Source organism: Triturus cristatus, chromosome 10 (genome assembly GCF_964204655.1).
Source record: "Triturus cristatus chromosome 10, aTriCri1.1, whole genome shotgun sequence".
Classification (NCBI taxonomy): Eukaryota; Metazoa; Chordata; class Amphibia; order Caudata; family Salamandridae; genus Triturus; species Triturus cristatus.
The window spans coordinates 315451270-315475023 of NC_140593.1; the positions used below are offsets into that span (position 1 = coordinate 315451270).

General features: G+C 40.7%; 1 protein-coding gene across 1 annotated transcript in view; it reads left to right on the plus strand.

Moving 5' to 3' along the window:
* LOC146789373 (uncharacterized) overlaps positions 1–23754 on the plus strand; it is a 227309-nt gene that overhangs the window by 201593 nt on the left and 1962 nt on the right. The window contains exon 3 of the mRNA XM_085630078.1: positions 592–711. Coding sequence (XP_085486204.1) covers positions 592–711 — 120 coding nt within the window. The remainder of the gene's footprint in view (positions 1–591; positions 712–23754) is intronic.

Below are 23754 nucleotides of genomic sequence, written 5' to 3' on the forward strand. Positions count from 1 at the left end.
CATTAGGTATTTTAATTATTAAAAATGGGGTTGCCGTCATTTATGGTCAGCACTGCTATGTGCTCAGTTTTTTTGTCAGTGGACATATGTAGGGGGCAGCTGCATTCTTTGTTGGTCCTAGATAGTACATTAGATGCCAGATAAATTTGCTCTAAATCATTGACTTTTCATTAGCTTTTTGTGGGTTGCTGTTGTGTAGCTGTTGTGTAGCTTTCAAGGCGAGCAGTGTGGTCGATGTCAGATTTGAATGGACGAAGATGAAAGCTCTGTTACCATGCAGACAGGTGCAACTGACAATGAACATAGAAGACAGAACAATGGCGAGGAAGGAAAGGAAGCTAGTGTACCTTTTACACTTTATAAGATTTGTTTGTATTTAACAGTTTTGCAGGAACCATGTGTGATTCAACGTTTAATCCAAGAGTGAGGCTGTTATTGCATATCACAGAAACGATATGTGGTATATTACTATTACAAACTGATAGCAACTCTGCCGCAGCATAGCACACAATTATTTGCTGTATTATGACTTTTTCATTAATCATAAGAAAATGAAGTATGTTTATCTAAAACTATACATTTATGTTACAGCTGGAGTCTGCAAATATACATTCAATAACAGCAAAGCACACTACGTTAAGTGATAAACATGTGGAAGATATCAACTTAAAGCTGATTCCTTTTCGTGGTAACCTGTCCTGCCATGTTTCCGTGAGTAGAGAATAACATTTCAACACTTTTTTAGGTTGAGCATTTGAGACCTCTTGACTTTAGTATATACTTATATGTATATGTACTTTGTGGGTTCTGAAGATCAGCTCTAGGATTTGTCTGCTTCCGCTTAGGGACTTTTGTTCTGTTCAACTGCCTCTATTTAACTGTCTTGATAGAAAACGACCAGTAGAGGTCAGTAAAATACCAGAATTGCTTTCTGCTTGTTCAACTGCCTCTATTTAACTGATTTTTGATAGAAGACGACCAGTAGAGGTCAGTAAAATACCAGAATTGCGTTCTGCTTCTTCAACTGCCTCTATTTAACTATCTTGATAGAAAATGACCAGTAGAGGTCAGTAAAATAAAATATTTGCTTTCTGCTGGGGGACTTTCTTTTTTTTTATTTTTCTGGCAACTGCCTCTATTTAACTTTCTTGATAGAAAACGACCAGCAGAAGTCAGTAAAATACCAGAATCACTTTAGCATTCTCTAGATTCCAGTCCATAGAAATTGTCTTCCATGAGCACCCGTAGACAATAATATTTTTTTCAAATCTTGTATTTTCAGTGATGTGACCTCCGAAGGCCCTGAATTTATATTAAAAACAGAGCTTTGGACTATACCATTTCTCGCTAAAAGGCAAAATGTCTCTCCATGTGTTCCCATACCTGGTATGTCCCACAGTTTGTTGCTTACTTTCCCTCCATGTTAAAGAACAGTAGATGTTTCACCACCCAGGCTAAAGTGCTGCATAGCTAAATACATATAATGTCCCAAAGGGAAGACTGATTGCATTGCAAATGCTTGTTTAATAGACAGGCAGAAGTTCTTTTGTTGCGCATGGCATTATAAGGCTGAAAATATTAGTGTTTAGGAGATATTTAGAAGGAAATAAGCATTGAAATCGTATAAGTCGCACCATTGCAAGCTTAGCTAATACATTTAATTATATGGGATCGTTTTAACATTTTCATAAAATAACACTGATGCTTCAGTTCTTTAATCAATACATTCATTTCAGCTATGCTCAAAAACATCCTTAGCATTTGGGGTAAGTGCAATAACTTTTGCTTGTCTGTGGCACTCAGTTAGTGAAGCTATTTGAGGATATCAAGACATTTATTATTAATGCACATATTTATATTGCTGAGCATTAAACGTTATTGGACATGACGTTACTCAAAACAAAAAGTTGTGAGGAGTGGGCAAATACTCTCATGTTTTCATTTTTAAATATTTATTTATTGTTTGACTTACTTGCTTCAATGTGGCATTTGGAACCCTCTCCTAATATGTCCTCTGCAGTAAAAAGGCCAACATATTTCTGAGGGTGGGGTGCATGTTTCCAATATTTCTTGCCAGAAAACTGTGACTGAAAATGTAAGACATCAGTATTTCTTGGGTGGACATCAGCCGCAGTCTGTGCAGATATCAGCGGTGGGGCCGCGTGGGGAAATTTCGAGGTACGATGCAGAGGGAAAATTAAATAAATAATTGATTTTCCCTCAGCATCGTCCCTCAAAATCCCCCTCCACGTGGCCCCACCGCTGTTACCTGCACGGACCTTGGCTGATGGGCATAGTCAAAATTTCGCAGTCCACCATGAGCAGGAACCTGGTTTACAATGGATAGACATCCTGGGTTGAGAAAGCTAGCATGAAACAGAGCTTGCTTCTTTTCTAGCCGAAACCAATGAATTGTCTTTCACTCAGTAGATCTGAATCTTCAACTAGCAAAACCATAGTGCCCACTCAATTTGTTTGCTATTTCCGGGTTTACCATTAAATTTAGTTTCTAGATTATTTTCAGACTAAATATAATGTAATTATGTGTGTGTTTAAAATTCATCTGGTCAAGTGTTAGGCTAATACATGAGACAAAGACAGAAGTAGAATGAACCATTTTGCTAAATAGTAGAATGTGTTTTTGAAAAGTTAGAGGAGAGCATTGCACTATAGCATTTTTTTATTCTACCTACTCTCATTTTTTTATTCCAAGCCTCTCCTCCAATGTCCGAGCTACCTCTGAGAAAGGTAAACAGAGTGGGATAAAGGGCACCTTTACTTTTTAAAATACAGCTGGTTTTCAAACTGAACTTTCAGCACCTCTTTCACATGCAGCGGGACAGTTTGTAAGCAAAGAAGTAATTATCTACTTTGTGGGCCAAAGAACTCTACAATGCCAAAATAAATAGATTAAATACAGAAATGCTGCATTTGCATTATATTGTCCAAAATACCACCCTTTATACTCTTAGGAGGTGATTCAATACTTCTTGTAAATCCATCCATTACATTAAGTAATGAATTTGCCCAGTGCATATATCATGCATTATATTTTTATATTCTCAAATGGCACCTTATAGGCATGGGCCTATAAGCCTAACTCAGTGAGAAAGCCAGATTTTTAAGAAAGATTAAAGAAAAGTAACTTTTAGAAAGGTACATTTTCCCTGTCTAAAGCTCCAATAGGCTAATTTACATTAGATCTCCAGCTGTAGCGCAGTGAGTGATTAACCCTGATGAGGTGTGAAAACTGCTCCTAGAGCAGAGAAGGCCTCGATGTGGAAAAGTGTTTTTTTTTTGTTCTCTGGCAGGAAGACTAGTTGGGGAGGACATAGGAAATTAATTTGTTTCAAAGGCCCCTCCCTTGTTACAAGCAAATGTTATCTGACACTTGTGCAGCCACCCCTCCCCCTTTTGACATACCAGTCAGGCATTAACCAAATCCAGTGGGAGGACAACTCTACCCAGAAATGATATGGAGTGACAAAGGAGAATGGAAAGGTTTATTACCAGGTCCACAACTCTTGGTGGACACACAGGCTCTGCATGTGAGGAGAGGGGTTTCTCCATCTTGAAATTAGGGAATGAGGTGTACAGTGGGCTAATTTTCAGTAGGTCAAATAGGGTAGGGTTAACTCTAGGAACTTTTACTGTGTTGGTAAGGGAGGGGCTGGAAGTCACCATTGCCTTCCATCTAGTGCCAGGCATATATGTAGCACCCCAGGGCACCTTCTTCAGAACACTTTGGACCAGTGGACGAATAGAAGGGCACTTGCTGTTTGAGACCTGTGAGGAGACCCGGAGGGATGGGCATGCTTCCACTTGTACTCAGAATAAATAAATGAACTCCAGTGGTCAGTTGGCTTTCCTCCATTGTAAGCAACAGGCTTGCAAGAGGCCGTTTCTCTGAAGTGCCCAGCTGACCTGTACCAACTGTACTGGACCTGTACCCTGCTGGGGCTGCTGCTGGAGTGAGTCTTTCCCCCAAGATATGTTCCTGAGGTCCTGGGACCCTTGGCTGTGTCTAACTGAACTTCTCCTATCACCTCTGAAAAGCTGGGACTTAGAAACATTTTGAGATCCAAGACTTCCAGGTGACCGGGACTAACTTCCACAATGCATTAACTAAACCTCCAACTCTTTGATGGGGACAGGGTGGTAATGTGAATGCCCCAATTTAAGATCTTTCAGAATCTTGTTGTGGCACATGATTTTTTGCATAGAGAGATTGGTGACTACAAGAACCAGCCTGGCAGAAAGAAATCCTTTTTAGCCAAAATAAACCACAGAAAAATACTAGAGTAATTTCTGGCCCTTAAAGACAAGATTAATCTAGTGAAGGCTTCAGAAAGAGAGATCCTAATGCTGCTAGTAGACAAAATGGAAATAGCAAAAGAGCTGTAGAACAGAAGTCCATCATTCTTCCATAGCACAAAGCATACAGATGACACACATAGTGGCACATATATCTAGAAACACAAACAGAGACTTGAAAAAGGGCAGCAAGTAAAAAAATGAAGAGTAAGATGGCTCTGACACATATCTGAAGAAACTTGATCATTTTTAGATTCTACGACTCCACAATTACATACAGGAGATGCTCTTAACAACAGAAGCAAGTCTTTGCTCCAGATCTATAAAAGTGGTAGGCTATATGTCAAGAAACGGAGAAGCTACAAAGGAAACAAGCCTCAAATGTAGTAGTGATGTCCTAGGTCAATCACATTGTCTTTAGTATTTATTGTGAAAGCCTAACATATATCGCCTGGTATCCACTAAGAACATTAATGCAATTTGATTTACTCTTTTTTTATTTCCTCACAATATTACACAAATTCATCAAACATTGAATGCCAAATCAATCTTCTCATAAGATTAAAAACCACCCTAGGCGAAGTGAAATTTTGACACCCCATACCACTTGTTTGCAGAAGACCCCTTTCCTGTTCGTCACCTTCAAGGTTTAGCAGTTATGAATACACAGTATGAGCAGCTGTGGCAAGACAAGAACCCCGCATGCCCCTGATGAGTCGTTAGTGTTAATTTATCCACGGTGCTCCTTCTTCTGTGACTCACCTGCTACGTGCACCGCTGCAACCATGTGCAGAGAAAATGCATCAATCCCACTGAAATTGAGTACACTCCAAAAAACAATGAGCTGATAGAAATTCAAGTGTCCAATTAAAAGCCCTCCTTTATTTTTCATCCAACATAAAAACAAAACACACAATTACAACAGTGGGGGCCTGCCGAGGGAGTGCTGCGGGGGCAGTGGGGCGGGGGAGGGGCAGGGTGGGGGTAGTGGACTCCGACATTTGTTGGAACGGAGTCAAGTAAGGAAATAAATAAATAAAACAATTTACATTGCGCGCGCTGCATCGCCAACTCGGCGATGCTGTGTGCCCAATGTAAATTGTTTTATTTATTTATTATATGCCGGAGTCCACTGTCTGTCTGTCTGTCTGTCTGTCTGTCTGTCTGTCTGTCTATTCATCTATCGTCTGCCTGTCTATCTATGTATAGTCACTTCTTCCTTTCCCCCTGTATTCCAAAAATGACTCATTGGGTGTCCTGAAATCATCTGCAAAGGTTTCGTAAATCTTGTAGTGCTTGTATGTCTGCTCATGACTTCCCTTATTAGGCACTACTTTAGTCCCAGTATGCCAGTAATGAAGTGTTCAATGCCTCATGCAGAGAGATGAAGTAGACTCTTTTGAATCGCAGTCACAGTATATTCTAGGACAGGATCCCTACCTAATTGTAATGCACATACGAAAAATCCCAGCTTTGATACAATCGCATATGAAGAGCGGGCTCCCGAGAGGGTAAGCTACACTGAGAAAAGAAACCAAGCAAGTACAGATATTAATTCAAATGTGCTTTGTACAATAATTCATAACTTCCACGCCACGAAAGTTATCATCACAAATCAGAGAAAACTCCACTACAGTCTTTCAAGACCCAAATGCCGATATTTTATATCTGGTAACTACCACACCACATATTAAAAACCAAGCCTTTAGAGGAAACATTCTGCTTTTAAAACACGCTCAATAATTAATATATTTAATTCGTAAAAAATAGCCCTGCTATTGTTTTAAACAGCACTATAAGTGCAGTATATCAACCCCGACCCTCCATGACTAATATAAGTACAGTTTATTCGGTGAAGCAGACAGGGCTTCTAAGTCAGACACAAACTGCTGTTTGAGTGTGTCAAGGGAACCCCGTCATTCAAAGCCATTGGCTTTTATTTTATTTTATTTTTAATAAATTAACATTACCTTTTATTTAATATTAGCTTTTATTTTTAATATTGTCCTACTAAAGAAAGCAGACTCATGGACTTTGTCTGTTGTACTTTAAATTAAATATCTACATATCAGTAACTCAATGCCCACATATTCTATTAATAATTAATATCCTCAAGAATTGCATTTTAGAAAAATATTTTAAAGTTATATCAACATGGCCACTGAGTCTTCGTAGCAGGCCCTTTAGGTCGGAGATAGAATTCCCTGGACATTTTAGATTAATCTTCTATTCTGTTTTTATCTTTTACTTTCAGAAACTATACCGATGTTAGCTTACAAACACTGGGCTGAAAATACTCACAGAACGGCCGTATTTCCCCTCCTTAAAATACACCCCTGACAAGTTTACAAAATTCACCGCGATGAGCTGCACATGTCTTTTAATTATGTGGAAAGTACATACCATGATCACGTGCATCGTATTCCACAAGAAAGCCGAAGGGCTGGACATATACATAGGTCATTCCATGACATAAACCCATGCCTACAATGTAAGGAATAGCACTGCGCTGCGTTGTTTTAAAGGCCGCACACAGAATTAGACACGTGCTTGCGGAACAAAAGTACACGTGCTTTTAAATAGTTCAAGATGTCATCAAAAAGTGGGGATGCCGGTTACTCTGGGTGGAGTTTAACCAGGGATTACAAGTGGGATCGATAGGTTCCCCAGAATAATGAGGAATTACTTGGGGAATCTGTAATCCCACAACCGATTTTTCTGTCAAAGCCTCATTTTCCCCTGGTATTCCATCAGCAGACTCCAGCAGCTCTTAGCAGGTGCTTGACCCACTGTATCCAGAGCTACTGCTGATCTAGTAATCCTGATGGGGCCAGGGCATCCCTTTAGTGGTTCCCTCGAAACTCCTGGGGAGAGGAGTTGGCCTAATGGCTAGGGCCTCGACCTCGGACCTGGGGAACTGGGTTCGAGTCTCGATAATGACGCTGAATTTCTGGTACCTGATTGGATTCGGGTCAAGATCGCGCTATATATGCAACGGGATTTTGATAAATGGAAGGCTTTGGGTCTTTCTCTCTGGGGTAGAACCCAGGCTATTAAAATGGTTACCCTTCCGAGATTTCTTTACATTTTAGGTATGCTTCCCCTACAGATTCCCTTATCCTTGCTTCGATCAATAGATGCCCAGATTAAAACTTTTATTTGGGGCGCCGCTAAACCTCGTCTTGCTATAACAAAGCTAAAGGCTCATCAGTTATTTGGCGGAATTGGCCTTCCATCTATTGAACACTATTCTCTAGCGTTACACATTTCCCAACTCTCATATTTTTTACCTGGTATCAAAGACTTACCACAATGGGTTCAAATAGAACGACATCTTCTTTCCTCAGAAACGAATCTTACTCCTTTGTATGGTAGTGGTACCAGTCGCTTTGACCCGAAAAATCCAATGTTATCTGCCATGCACAAATCCTGGCAGAAAAGTCATAGGTTACTAGGTTCAAATCCAAGAATCCACAACAAGGCTCCCCTATGGAATAATTCGGGTATCCGTATCAATGGTCGTATGTTATCCTGGCCTGAATGGCGAGCTGCAGGTATCCTTTGTCCGGATCAACTTCTTCATGATGGTGACTTTAAATCGTTTTCTCAGCTTAGTGTGGAATTTGACCTTCCCCTACATCATTCTTCTAAATACCTTCAGCTTCAGCAATGTTTGAAGACTCACCTGGGGTCATCACCTTGGTTACTGCAAGATTCCCCTATATTATTCTATTTAAATACTTGGGGGAAATTTAAAGGTGTTACTTCTGGTCTATACAAAATTTTCTCGTCTCATCTTTTCTCTAAATCTCTTTCACATGATCTTCAATGTAAATGGCAATCTCGTCTCTCAGTTTCCTTTTCAGACGCCGAATGGGATCTAATCCTAGAAAATTTACATAAAGGAACCCGAGAATCAAGGCTCAAATTCTGTCTCTTTAAAATATTGCATGATTGGCACTGGTCTCCAGTCAAATTACACAAAGCTGGTCTCCTCTCTCATACTAATTGCTGGAGATGTTCCAACCCTGGTTGTGATATTACTCACATCATTTGTGAATGTCCTAGTATACAAACCTATTGGACTTACATTGGTGCTACCTTGAACTCCACTATGCCTCTAAGATTACCACTTACACCAATTAACATCCTCTTGCATGATTTAGGTCACTCCCCAAAGCTCTCGAAACCACAACTCCGCCTTTTCCATACCTCACTTGCTACAGCTAAAATATGTATACTGCGTCATTGGAAATCATCTTTACCTCCTTCTCAGGAAGATTGGTTGGTAGCGATGATGCAAACAGCCTCACATGAACGCACAATTTATAATCTTCAGGACCAAGCTGATATTTTTCTTCAAACTTGGTCTCCATTTCTTAAATCCAAGGCTGCTGAACCCCCTGCTTCCACTTTTACCCAAGCAGATTAATCAGCTCTTATCCTCTTTTGCTCTTTACTTATCTCTTTCTCTTTGCTTCTCCCATCCTTTAGAGCGTCCTTCTGTTTCTATCTAATTACTCTATCTTCGTTTTATTCATTCATATTTTATGCACTTATTTTTTAGGCTTTTCCCCTTTTCTTTTTCATATAGGTTACTCTTTATTATGTACCAGTTTATGTTTTAACTTAATTGTTGCTTCAACTATTATTTATTTATTTAAATGCATATTTATATCATATTTATTCATCAGTACTTCTTTGTACTGTTTATTTCAATATGAATTTATCATCTTCTTATTTATTGATGTTCATGCTCTGATGTATTCTTATTATAAAACTCAATAAAAAATTTCAACACAAAAAAAAAAGATCGCGCTATATAAAACTCTGCAAAAAAAACCACTGTCCCTTGGAATGAGGACCCTAGAATCGTGACGTATAGCTTTACATCCACATGAGCCTGTGTTTTGTGTGCAGGACTGGGATTGGACACCCCTGAACAGGTATGGCGTGCCCCCTTGGGATTCCTCAAGCACAGCTAGGTAACATTCTTAAGTGAGACCAGACTGAACTACCCCACTCATGGCACGGCCTGGCTCCTGATCTTGGCCCGGGTAAACAAATCAACAGATTTTTGAAAGTTTCCTACAACCTTTGAAATTCATGAGCTTTATTGAAGGACCTGTCACTCCACTATATTCACCTCACATAGTTCTAGGAGAACCAGATCCATGCAGATGTTTCATGATAATCACTGGAGTGCATGCTTTATTTTCCTTTAGGTCACATGCGTACCAATTTAACTTAGATTGTATTATCAAAGAACGAGTAATCCTGGCTTTATGTTGACCATAATTGCTCTGACACCCACAGTAGGTTTATTTTAACATGGTTATAATTGCATCTTTTTTCATCATTCGAGACCGACCATGACCCTCATTATTAGTGGCCCAGAGTAATGTGTGATATTTTTGACACCTGATAAATAAGAATACGGTGGTGTAGGCACAGTCACCAGGTGCGATAAATGGCATCTATTACACGTGTTTTCCATAAATGGAGCATTACATGAGAACATTGATGCTCCCTGTACCATAGGCTGCATGTCCCAGAATATTCCTGTCCTTTTCTTCCTTTTAAATTACGGCAGGCTTACTATGCTAAACTTTAAAAGGAATGCAGTTTTTATTGCACACCTCATAATTCTGATATGTACATTAACAGAAGTTACCACACATACAGTAGAGTATTAGGCTACTTGTAATGAAGAAAAGCAAACACACACAAGGTGATAGAAAGAATGCTTGTAATAAGTCTAACCACTGGCAATTGCTCGGGATAGCATTCCAGCCCGTCGTTCTTTTGTGCACCATCCCACCTCAGTTTGGGCCCAGCTATATGGAAATAACTCGACTCTGCCCCAATAAGAACAGTCCAGCCTACACTGTCAGATCAGGTCAGGTCCTTTTCCTGAACCGGAACACATCCAACCCAAGATTGGTTTCACCCTGGTTAAGGCTCATCAGTCTGTTGTAGCTGTTTTCCAGTGGCACCATGAACATGGGACCCACTTCTGGGCATAATCTTGGCTCCTTAGAGCATGCTCTTATGTCGGCGTAGCTTGGTTCCAGTGTCACAGTGAGCACAGGACCCATCCGGTTAAACCCTAATTGGGGCTCTTTAGTGGGATGTAGCTTGGTTCCAGTGGCACAGTGAGCATGGGACCCATGTTTGGGTATGCTCAGGGTTCATGTGTTCATCAGTGGTAATGCATACATGCATATATGCAGGGCCATTGGAATGATGCGATTCTGCGGCCGAGGATATTTTGGCATAATTATCAAATTGCCTTTCTTACCACATAATCCATCAGCTGCTGCATAACAGGCAGATTTTAATTTAAAAAAGTATTTCTAGCTCAAAAGGATCGAAAGTTACAAAAAATGTGATGCTATATGTTTGCATGCAGTGGACAGCCTTTTGCAAGGGTTAACCGTTCATCTTTTAGTTGCTTATTTCTCTATTTAGTTGTTTAACTGATATTAACAGAGTGTAATCATTGCTCAGAAAATATGTATAGGAATGACAAAATAATGAAGTAACACTAAAATGTGCCTCATTATGTCCCATAATTTGGCTTTTCTTGCCGCATAATTTAGTCAATGCTGCAGCAGCATTTGGTGCTCCAACGCCACATAATTCAAGTTGCCCTGCATATATGTCATCAAACATAAACCGGCCATTCTTGTTGCAGCTCAGCATTGGCAATAATCATTGACAAAGCCAATAGGTGAGTTAACGCCTTTCAAGGACGAGACCTATCATTAAGGCCTATTAGCTTTACCAATGCAATTTGTCCTCTATGTTTGAAGACCAGCAAGCACAGACTCCCCTCTGAGGATAAATCAGTGGATGCAGTCCCTGAGTATGAATGCTCAGGGGACCACCAATCCCAGGATGGATTTTCTGGTATGCCGTCCATGCCTGGGAGTAAGGCAGGGTCTGTCAGCATAAGCCCTTCTGAAAAGGCCATTCGCCAGTTGGAGCTCACTGACAAGCAATCAGCAAGGGAACTGTTGGCCAATCTGTAAGCCATAGCACTGGAGAAACAACTTGCACTGTAAGAAAATAGACTGAACTTGGAGAAGAATAATGCAAGCATAGGACTATTAAGAGTGTAGCAATAGTGAGGTGTTTACAGGGGGGTTGGACACACACCTCTTGCTTGCCCAAGGGTATTATGCGTAACTTTGTGGTGAAAGACAACATTGACAATTGTTGTGCCTCCTATGAAAAAGCAGTGAGAATGTACAGGGTGGCTCAACAGCACTGGGGAGCCTTACTGTGGGAGTTTGTATCAACACTGGGAAGGGATATACTCCTGACTCTAAAAGAGGGGGTAGCTGACTCTTACACTCACATGAAGGATTCATTTGTGCAGAAGTTTGTTCTTACACCTAAAGAGTACCAGATGAAGTTTGGAACAAACACACAACAATCATGGGATGTAAATGTCTTAATAAAAGCACTGGATGGCTTGGTGAAAGGCAATACAATAACTTCTTATGATGGGCTATATAGTCTGATCATGATGGAGAGCATCTTGAGTAATTGTAATTCAGAGTTACACTAGCATCTAATGGATTCCAAGTTGTCTGACCCCATGTAGCTTGGTAAGACAGCTGATGTGTGAGTGCACACTGAGGTATCTAAAAAGTCCCAGTCTTGCGAGCCCAAGCAAAAGGTTCAGCCTGTCAAGATCCCCACTGTCAGGATCTCATCACATTTTCGAAAGCCCTGTGTTCTTTATGCACTGCAGCATTGATTGCTAAGCTGCTTCTATTTGGCAAGGTAACTGTTTGCAAACACTGTTGTTATGTTGCCCATCTAGAAAAGACATCTTGGGTGGGATCTGCCTATAAAGGGAGGACCCTCCCATTCCCAAGTGCCAAAGGGAGGCCCGCCCGTTCCCAAGTGCCAAAGGGAGGCCCTGCCCATTTTCAAAATGAAGCAAAAACCAAAGGAAATGATGGTATGCTCAGACGTTGAGTCCCTTGCTCACTTTGCCACTGGATTCAAGCAAGCCTGGGTGAAGACGGCTGAAATGCCAGACCCCGGTCCTAGGAAGCTTGTTTCCGGTCCAGGGAAGACATGGCCTGGCAGTTCGGGCTGGACTGTTCCCATGAGGCACAGGGTCAGACTGATTTGCATATGGCCATGTCTGAACTGGGGTGGCAGAGTGGGCTAAAGAACGGTGATGGATCAAACCCAGATCTGTTGACTGGGTGTGAGTGTTTGATTGGTTCTGATGCTCCGTCCATCACCACCCCCTTTTGTACCGCTTTGTCCGCCATAAGTTGGCAGGGTATGCTCAGATGTTGAGTCCCTTGCTCACTTTGCCACTGGATTCAAGCAAGCCTGGATGAAGACGGCTGAAATGCCAGAAACCGGTCCTAGGAAGCTTGTTTCCGGTCCAGGGAAGACATGGCTTGGCAGTTCGGGCTGGACTGTTCCCATGAGGCACAGGGTCAGACTGATTTGCATATGGCCATGTCTGAACTGGGGTGGCAGAGTGGGCTAAAGAACGGTGATGGATCAAACCCAGATCTGTTGACTGGGTGTGGGTGTTTGATTGGTTCTGATGCTCCGTCCACCCCCTTTTGTACCGCTTCAAAATGAGGCAACCACCATCTTGGGTTAGGCCTGTGTATAAAGGTAGACCTCACCCATTCCTAGCTGACAATTATTGAGACTCCCAGAAATAGGATCTCTGCTTTGATGCTCATGTGTTTTCTGGATTTTCACACATTGTCTTCTACAAAGTGAGTCTTCATAGAATAGACTGTGCAAGTCTTTATTTCACACACTCTAGGAGAGTGATAAGTTCAGCTTTCAGCTTATTATATAACCAAATAAAACTCAGCAGATGTGCCGGCCACACTCTATATTGGGACAATCTTTTGCTGTGTAAAATACCTCTTTTTTTTATATCATCAGGATTTTGGACCCAAGCAACCATGTTCGAGACAATACTGCTCTGTCCAAAGTTTAAAGCTTATTTGAAATATTTTCTGGATTTGGAACCTGGATAGATTTTGTCAGAAATTGGTGGTTATGCTGTCTTCATTAGTTGACCCAGCATAAACAATAACTGTATTACAAGTAGGCCTGGGCGGTAAATTCCGTTCCGTTCGCGGAATTTGCGGAATTTGGGTAATTTCGCGTTCCGCGGAGAACGCGAAATTGCCCAAAAATCTGCGTTCCGCGACTTCGCGAAATTTTCTGCTTGTTCGCGTTCTCAATATGCGTGTTCGCGAGATATTTCACCCCGAGCACGCAAACAGCGATCGCGAACAAGAAAAAAGTATCGCGAACAAGCAATTCCGCGTGTTCGCGGAATTTCTGCGTGTTCGCGGAGATTTTTTACCGTTTCGCGGAGATTTGCGTAACGCGATTACGCAAATTCCGCCCACCCCTAATTACAAGCATTGCTCCAGTGAAGTAACTGGTTCATCCTGAGCTGTGGTTGCAACTTTATGATGACATCAAGTTTGGTAGGACTTTCCAGAGATAAAAACAGTCTTGCTACAGTGTTATCAGGTGGAACAGATATTTGCTTATAGTATTGAAAGTTCTTTAATAGTATATTGAATGTTGATGCTCAAACTCCACTAACAACTACATCCCATATCATCGGTAGGCCTAGAAATCAGGATCGGAGGCAGTATAATTTAGTTAGCCTTAAGCCAAGTACTGTTTACATCTTATCTGCTAAACGCGCTCTATAGGTGTGTCAATGTTCACAGATTCAACTTCCTGGAGTTTCCTTCCTAAGCCCCTCCCCTTCATCTTGTTGCAGTTCATCAAATGTTCTCATTTCTGGCTACCACATCAAGGTAAGGGTATCATTTTCTACCATTCTGCTCCTGTGTACGTGTCCCAGTTTACTGATACAACCCCCTCTCAGAAGGGGAGCAACAAGGGCAAAGAGACAGAGTTCTCTCAAGGGCCCTGAAAGTCTACTCAAGAGTGGGAGCCCCATGCCTTTTCTAAACCCAAGTGGGGAGCGTACAAGGGTATGAAACATTTTGACCCCATGAAGGCTGAGGTGTGCTTGGACTGTCACAAACCAGGACATAAAAGGAAGACGCAGTCTGTTTCAAGAAGCCACCAAAGAAGCTTCGGACATGTGGGCAGTCCCAAGGGATTGCTGGTGTAGGGATTTTGGTTGAAGTGAGCCAAAGGGAAACTAGATTTGGACTAAAGCCATCTTAGTCTCCTTTGCTAGGGTGGATGTTGAAGCCATGGCTGCCTTTTTTCCCAGCATGTTAAGTACAGGCAATGTACTGTCATCAATGGGACCAAGGTAGATGCTCTGAGGGATACAGGAGCCAGCATGACCACATTGGTTGACCGGCTGTTTTGCCAATAGCAAATTATCCTAGATAATCTCCAAAGGGTAGCCAGTGCTATCAATGAGGTGACATTTCCTACCATATCAATGGTCACTTTTGAGTTGGGAGGGGTTAATGGCTCTAAGAAGGTTGCTGCTAGCCGTGCCATTCCAGTAGAGTGTCTATTGGAAAATGACCTAGAAACCTCAGATTGGGCTGAGGTGGAAAAGAAGACTGATTTAGAAATGCTGGGTCTCCCTGAGTGGGTGTGTGTGGCCACAAGGGCCCAAACAGCCTGTCAGGCCAGTGAAGGGAGTCTGAAGTTTAGAACAGTGTCTCAGTTTCCCACAACCAAGAGGAAGGGCAAGTAGCATTGGAAACCAGCAGCCAAACGTCCCACTGCCCAGAAGGAATCTGAAGCCTGAAGGGGAAGAAGTGTTGTACGGTTTCCACTTCATCAGTAAGAATTGTTTGTTTGTTGGATAACATAAACGTTGGAATGGTGTCATACTGATTCTATGCACCCCCTCAGAAAATGTTGACCTATTGTTCTGCTAGCTCACAGTGTCACCATAAGTACCCCTACACCTAAGAGGTAATCTGAGATAGGGGGGCACACTTCATGTGTGTATGCTTGTAGGAATTGTGGGATAAGTGTGGGTTGACCTACAACCCATATCACTGTCAAACCAATGGGCTTGTAGAGAAATTCACCAAGACCTTAAAAGGTTTGATTATGGGGTTGTCTGAGAAACTCTGTAAGTAGTGGGATCTCCTGCTCCCTTGCCTACAAAGAGATTGTGGAGCCTGTTGTGTCCCAGGCCCTTCCAGTACAAATAGATTGGTCCATATCCAGTACTCGAGACAATGGGTGAGGTCACCTACCTGGTGGAATTTGGTACACTCAGGCACCCTCAACAGGTGATCCATATCAACCGTTTGAAGCCCAACTTTCTTAAACAGATATAATCATGCTGATGGTCACAGATGGAGGAAAGGAAGAGGGGAGGGAATCTCTCCTTGATTTCTTATCTCACAATACCAAGGATGGTTTGGAAGAGGGAGTCGTGCTCTCCCCTTCACTGTCAGAGCAGCAACAGAGAGACTGTCACCAATTGTTGGGGCAGTTTACTGGACTGTTTTCTCTGACACCGAGACTGACCCAGTAGTGTGTTCATGACATTGACACTAGTCACAGCATACCTGTCAAAAACAAAATATAAAGATTGTCAGACAAAGAAATGACCAGCATCAAAAAAGAAACACCAGGGGGTGATTGAGCCCTCTGGTAGTCCCTGGGCCAGCCCAGTGGTGCTGGTGCCCAAGGCCAACCTGAAAGGCGGACCTAGAACTCCGGGTTAGACTAGGGAGAACTTAATGCACTCAGACAGACTAATGCACACACCATTCCCAGTAGGGTTATGAGCTCATTGACCAGTTGGAGGGTGTTCAATATCTCAGCATATTTGATCTGACTTCTTGATACAGGCCCTGACTGAGGGAGTAAAGGGGAGAGCAGCATTCTCAACTCCTAAGGTCCACTTCCAGTTTTTCATGTCAAGAATAAGGAGGTAAGGAAATTGAAGGCAGTATTCTTGACTATGATGATGAATAGAGACTCAGAGTCAATACGGTGATGTGGCAGATTTGCTTTGGAAATTATACATAAGGGTTACATCATAGATGTTCACTCCTTTCCTCCATGTTCAAGGTTCTTTTAGATCCCTGCGCCCAAAGACCTGTTGAAGAAGAGAACATTACACAAAAGTATCAACTTGCTGCTTTTAAACAGAGCCATTCTTACAGTACCACATCTGGAGAAGGGCATCCACTGGTTACAATAGTTTTTCTCATACTGACATTATTAGGGTGTACAGGATGAAAATAGGCCTTACGATATTCTATAGTTTTATTCCGACTATTCATTTCAAGATTCACTGTCTTCAACAACTGTCCTGATTGGGCAACACCATTAGAGGTAGATTTGTAGTGTTGGACTATCACTGGCTATTCCAATTACTTTCTTTCAGTGTGAAGTCAGAGTCCAGGCTTTTCCTGAAAGTTCTGACCCTAGTAGTTGCTTTTCTCTAAAACAGATGCATCAGGCTCTCCATATTAAGACTCCTACATATGCCCAGACTCTGAAAGATTCCAAAACTGTGACTCGGATTCGTTATGATTTCAGATACCTGATCAATCATTCGAAACCCAAACCACTCACTCTCAAAGTCTAGAATACATAGGGGTACGCATCAGGGTAGAATTGACGAAGGGTTTCCATCCAGTTTCAAGCAGGACCAGGTTATTTTAACACTCATTTCCAGCAGTGCTGGAGAAGAAGGCTACAGCCCAGGAACAGCTTTGAATTCAGCGCAACAAAGTGAGCATCTTATCTGTTTTTCTTGACTACGCCTAGGCTTTTGGGAAGTGTACATATTTTTATTGCATTTTTTTCTTTTGTTTCTATTTCTTCTGCCACATAGCAACTCTGTTTGTGATTCCTTGGGTATGGATGCACCTCAGCCAGGTGTTTGTGCATATTCTTTATCGTTGGTCCTCTTCTTTAGAAGAGAACAATACTTTCATCCCAGTTTTCCAGAACATTTAGAGCAGTCAGTGTCAACTTTTTTGATGGACACTATTTCTTTTCAAGACCCAATGATACTGACTAATGATGCCAAAAGTTATGGAGCAGTTCTGGGTCTTGAATAATCTCTGGGACTTTGGTCTGGGCAGGAGAAGGTTCACTCTTCCAAATGGAAGGAAATGATGGGTCTTTAGTTAGCCCTTTGAAGTTTTTCCAGGTGAACTCAGCATGTCATCAGTAGTAGTTTACACAAACAATATGGTGACAAAAGCTTATTTAATCATCAATCTTAGATGACACCCCAGGCACTGCCCAACTTAAGCTAGCAGATTCTCTATGGGTAGAAAAGAATATTCTCTCTCTCTCTCCCTCTCTTTCTCTCAGGATGGTTCACATGCAAAGACTACACAAAGTTTTGGCAGATCTGCTGGGTTTTCCCTTCATCATCAGAATTCTCTAGCAGCCATCTTATACTCCAAGTAATTTGTCAAGGGTTCGGAATTCCAAACGTAGATCTGTTTGCGTATCTCTTTCTCTTTTCCCCAAAAAATCCTGCACCCATCATATTAACAGATGCGGATACAAATTTTTCAAGAGCCAACTGTTTCCTCATAGTATTATACAGTTTATATGAATGAAGAAAGAAGTACATTTATAGAGCACAGAAACTGCCCAAATAGGCATCCTAGAATGTAAGATAAAAAGAAGCACAGGAAAATTCTACCAAAAAAGAATATCACAAACAACTAATATGTTTCTTTGTGAACCTCAATAATAATTTGTGTCAAGTTTAATTGGATAAATTACCAACAACCACATATCTTTGTATTCAACTCTTGGTACATTTCTATTTTCTCGTAATGAAATTAATGAAAAAGATTCATAAAAATGCATATCTACATTTAACAACAAACATACTGACATTTTTACAAAAAAATTCACATATAATTGCAAAACAAAAAGAAAACCATAACTAATTTGGTGGTCATTCTTAGTCTATCAAGAACACAATTTTGAACCAATATATGAATGGTGTTTATATGAGTTTCCTTCAAATAGTCTATAATCCACCTATGAGGTAGCCAGGACAATAAACAAATATCTTGCTTTTGTGTCCAATTATTGCTTTCCTGACATGAAACATTATAAAAATTCTTAATTGGTTGGATCCTCCATACTCTATAGTATACTCTCAACTGCATGACAAGAAAATTAAAATGCACCAGTGGTTGAATATAATGTATAAATGGCGCACGCTGTTGGCCACAGCTGGAAATCAGTGAAGTATGATTTATTTTTAGTGGCAAAGAAGGACCCATTGTGTTTTGGATCATAACCTTGAGCCTTGCTCATGGATGAGTGTGGTTTCTTTACAAACAACTTTTAAAGGGAATGTGCACATGTGCTCACAAGGTTAAAAAACAGAAAAAAATACTGTACATTTTTTTCTTAATTCATTCATTTCTCATTATTTAAAGATTAGACCATTAGAAAATGTAATAATTAGAACATTGGAATTGGGTTACTGCCAAATCAACCCTACCATAATAAAGCCTTATTTTGGCAATTGTAATAAAAGTAAACACAATAAGTTAAAACTGTAAAATTATGCACTAATCGAACACTTAAAAACAATAACATATAACTGACAACTCAACATGTAATACAATAATCACACCTGCCGGTGTTGAAAGGCTCTTGGTTTCAGTGTGGCCCCCACAGGAGGGAGCGATACAGTGGAGGAAGATTTTGATCTCTGGTTGAGCGCCAATGTACCCCGAGTCGAAGGACGCGAGGGACTCTGCTTGTCTCCTTGCAGACTTGATCGCTAAACCAGTGGAGGCACCCCGACTCACATAACAGTCACATGGGCTGTAGGACATCTGAAGATAGTGAACGCCTCCCGTTTTCTTTGTGATTGTGAATGTTCACTCGGACTTTAACATAAAGAATAAGGATACACATGGAACGCTTATTTTTTGATTCAAAACTGCAAACACGCTTGGTTTTAAATCTGTCTGATCATATGAAAATATTTTTCAGTACTCTGACAGTAAAGGACAATTATGATCAAAATACTGGGTGCAACTTTCCTGTGCTGAGTGGAAGGAGATATATAGACAAAGATTTAAGTACATAAATACAAATGGTAGGTAGTGATTTAGAATCAAAGAAAATGGCAATGGATAGGGCGGGTAAAAGGCAGGAAGCCTTTAAAGACTTGTTCACTATTGACCTCAACACAAGGGCTAGGAAACAGGAGAGCGGAGAAGTCAGCAATTAGGTGTATAAAACAACATTGCAAAAGCTGCAAAAATTGGAGAAATTAGGAAAACGTGATGTGAATAGATGGTGGAAAGGTACAACCCTGAAACAGTATCCAGATGTAAAAAGGATTCCCTGGAGCACCCACATTTTTACAATACCAAACACATGGGAGCAACAGGGAGGATCTTTTACAACAATGGGTTGAAAACCATGGCACCTGTTCAAAAGGGATGATCAAAATGTTGATCATACATGCATTGAAAGAATATGAGGAGACTGTGAAACAATTTGTTCTTGAGAAATAATTAGACATGTGCAAAGATAAACAGAAAGTTAAAACTGTTAAAGAAAAGATGCTGTCAAAAATACAAAAATACGGGGATGACATTAAAAAGTGGAAACATTGGAAATTCCAAAGAGACAAAGTGGACTGTGACAATGGGTGAGTGCTTACATTTGCAAGGACATTTTTATTATACTACAACCACAGTAAGGGCTCAAGTAATGGTGGAAACACATAATGGTGAAGTGTCAGAGAGTAGCTCAATCATGAGCTCGGATATTGAACAAGTGCCTGTAAAGATACTTCAAATGTGGGTAGGACCTATTTAAAGGAGGACAGAATACTGCACCAAGATCGACTTGTAGCACCCAGACAACCAAAACCAAGAGATAGAGAAGACAAACAAAGAGGAAGAGGGAGAGGAAAAGGAAACAAAAGAGGCAGCAAATCGAACAGAGGAAGGGGCAAGCCCAAACCACAAATGGAATAATTGATCAATTTGACTGATAAATAATGGACAAAAGAGGAAACGGAAGTGCTCAGTCTTGGCCTCTCCTTCTACCCAACACGTCAATTTAACTTCACCCAAACCAGAAAGGATTTGTTCAGTTTTACCAGACAGTTGAAACCGGTCAAAGTCCATTCATTACAAAACCCCAAAAGATAGACACCCACAAGAATGACTCCTGAAGTAAGAATATGCCAAAGGCAGTGGAGAATGCTGAGGGGCTCTGTGATGCATATGACTTGGACAGAGACATTGACTTGGGAGAGACCAGAATGAGGCAAATATTGAGTCTCTGAATGAAATGGGCTTTAAAATGAACTTATGCAGTGAAATTGAGTTTAAACCCAAATAAAGATCCATCCCAACAATGCTATTGATGTGTTCCGCAGGGTAACAGCAAAGCAACTGAAACATTTAAGGAGACAAGTCTTCAAAAAGCAAAAAAAACTGTGGATTTGACCTGGTCCCAAATGAGAACTTTCTTCATACTAGGGACAAGAACTGACTTTGTAATCAAACCATCTAAGGCTGGGAATCTCGGGGGATATGTATGACTGCAACTCACTGATTGCGATTTTCAGCAACTCTCAATTTGCGAGTCGTAAAATGAAATGTGCTAATGTGTCTCAGACACAGTAGCGATTCCAATGGGGTCACAAATGACCTGCCTCATAAATATTCATGAGACAGGTCACAATTTGTAACTCATTGGGAATGGGCAACAACACAGGGGTGGTGGTCTGATGGGGATAGCAGACCACCATGTCTGTTTTACCTTTTAAATGGACATCATTTTTTTTAAATGCAACCCGTTTTTTTAAAACCAAAATGGGATGTGTTTCAAAAAGAAAAAAATAATATTTCTGTTTCATTTTTGAGGAGTAGGTAGTGGTCTTCTCTTAAAACATGTTCTCACTGCCAGCTACCAAGGGGAAAGGGTCCCCTGGGGAACCCTCCCAGTTTACGACTGGCTTACCACCTACATAAAGTAGGCGGTAAACTGCAATTGTTTTGCAACTGCATTCCAGTTGTAAAACAATCGTACAGACTCTTGCAACTTGCTATTAGGAAGGCTTGGCCATTGACATGCCCCTTCCTAATAGCGACTCGCAAACCGTATTTTGCTAGTCAGTAATAGGTAACCAACTCGTACAATAGGATTGATACATGCTACAGGACGTTTTAGCGGTCTCAAATGGCCCGGGTCACTGTTTGTGACTGCTAAAAACATGTGGCCCATAGTGTTGTGGGACAAGAATCTATATATAGAGAAAGTTCATCGACAACTAAACAATGAGAGCTGTTACGAGGTAATAAATAAAAGGTACCACAAGAAACTAATCACAATATATAACAAGATGTTGGCATTTTGGAAGAAAGAAGGAATCTTGGAGTTGGAAGAATATCGTTTCCTTAGGGATGGGCCAGTCATTCTGAAGTTTTATCCATTACCCAAGGTGTCCAAGAACAGAGACAAACCACCAGGGAGACCAATTGAATCGGCTAATTAAAGTCTTTTGAAAAGGACTTCACTTCCTATTCCTATTTGTTGAAATACTGCCATCCTACATTCACAATAGTACGGATTTTAAAAAAAAATTATTCTTGTTCCATGGGAACTAATCTATATTTTGGTAACCTTAGACATACAATCATTATACTCAAGTATTAAACACAAAGATGGGTTACTGGCAGCAGAACACTTTCTCAAAGTCAGACCTTTAACTTTACTCGAACACAGGAAAATGATGATAGATAGGATAAGATTTTGTTTAGAAGAAAGCATTTTTTGTTAAACAATACCCTGTACAAACAGACACAAGGGAAAGCCATGGGAACCTGTTTCACCCCCAGTTACGCCAATTTGGTGATGGGCTGGTGGGAGGAGCAGGTGTTCATGGACCCCAGCATGGTGAAACATCTGGCCATGGTTGTATTGTAGCTTCATTATATAGATGATGTTTTTATGGTCTGGGATAGTTTGAGTGAAGAAGCAAACGATTTCTGTAATGTTTGAATGAAAACAACATGAATTTAAAATTCACTGTGGTCACAAGTCTTAATGAAATTGACTCTCTTGATATTCATGAAAACAGTTGAATCTAAAATTAGTGACATCCTTGTTCAGAAACAAAACATCAGGAGACACTGTGCTGCATGAATTAAGTAGCCCTCCATGCCATATGAAATGTAACATCCTGTATGGTGAACTAGTGAGGCTAAAGAGAAATTGCAGCACTGATGAGAAATTTACAGAGGCCGTGACAGTATGACTAAAATATTCAGTTCTAGAGGCTATCCAGAAAGAATCCTCAGAAATCAGTGGACAGAATTGCCACAGTAGACTGAGAGATGTTATTATATGGAACCAGGGAACAAACAAGGGAACCCTCAATAACATACAAAGAAAGAGAGAGCGCCAGCAAAGTCACGGTTATCACAAAATACAATAATGAGTCAAAACAGGTGGCGAGCATTGTAACCATGAACTGTTTAATTGTAAGAAATTAACAAACCATTGAGAATTGTAAAGGGGACAACCCTAGTATGACATTTTGTAGAAGTAAAAAAATTAAAGATAATGTTAATGCATAGCCACTTGCAAACTGAGACACAACAACCCTGGCTAAGAGGAGAACCCAAGGGTTTCTTCCCATGTACCCAATGTAAAGCCTGTAAATGTAGTCCTAACAGAACTACACACCCTGTCCCATTTTGTGATAAACCCTATGAAATCAGGAAACCCATAACATGCAAAACAGATTATGTAATGTACTGTATTGAGTGTCCCTGCACAAAAAGATACATTGGAAGTACTATTTTTCAAGTAAAGAGACACATCTTGGAACACACAAGGGCAATCAGCAGCAATGACCCTGAATATCCAGTGGCACGACATTTCCAAGATAAACACAAGGGGGACTGGACGCTGATGACATTTTTGGGTATATACAAAGTAAGAGAACATCAACAATAGGGAGAACAATGCCTCAGATTATGTAGATTAGAGTCAGATTTTATAATCAGCATGGAAACCGTTGAATTGAGACGGTTGAATAGCAGTGAGGAATTAGCTGTACACCTGGAGGTTTAACACATAACTACACAATTGATCTTCCACCTAATGGGCTGCCCAGTTTGTGTGTTCAATATAAGGTTTAAAGTGCGTTATTACATTTACGCTCACATTTTATTTTTCCTTTCACTTTTACTAAATATGTTTCTTACATTATTATATTTATAGACCCATCTAATGCAACCTTATTTGTAACATTGGTAGCTTACTGCTTCCTCTTCTGGTTTATAAAAATGAATTATTGTGTCCACCAGGGCTCTAATCTGTGAGTGATATGATGAAAAGCTGGGTTATTGTGTACCAAACAAAAATAATGTGAAATGAATAATCATTCATATTTGTTCATTTTTACACTTTCAGGCATTAAATGGGGCAATAATT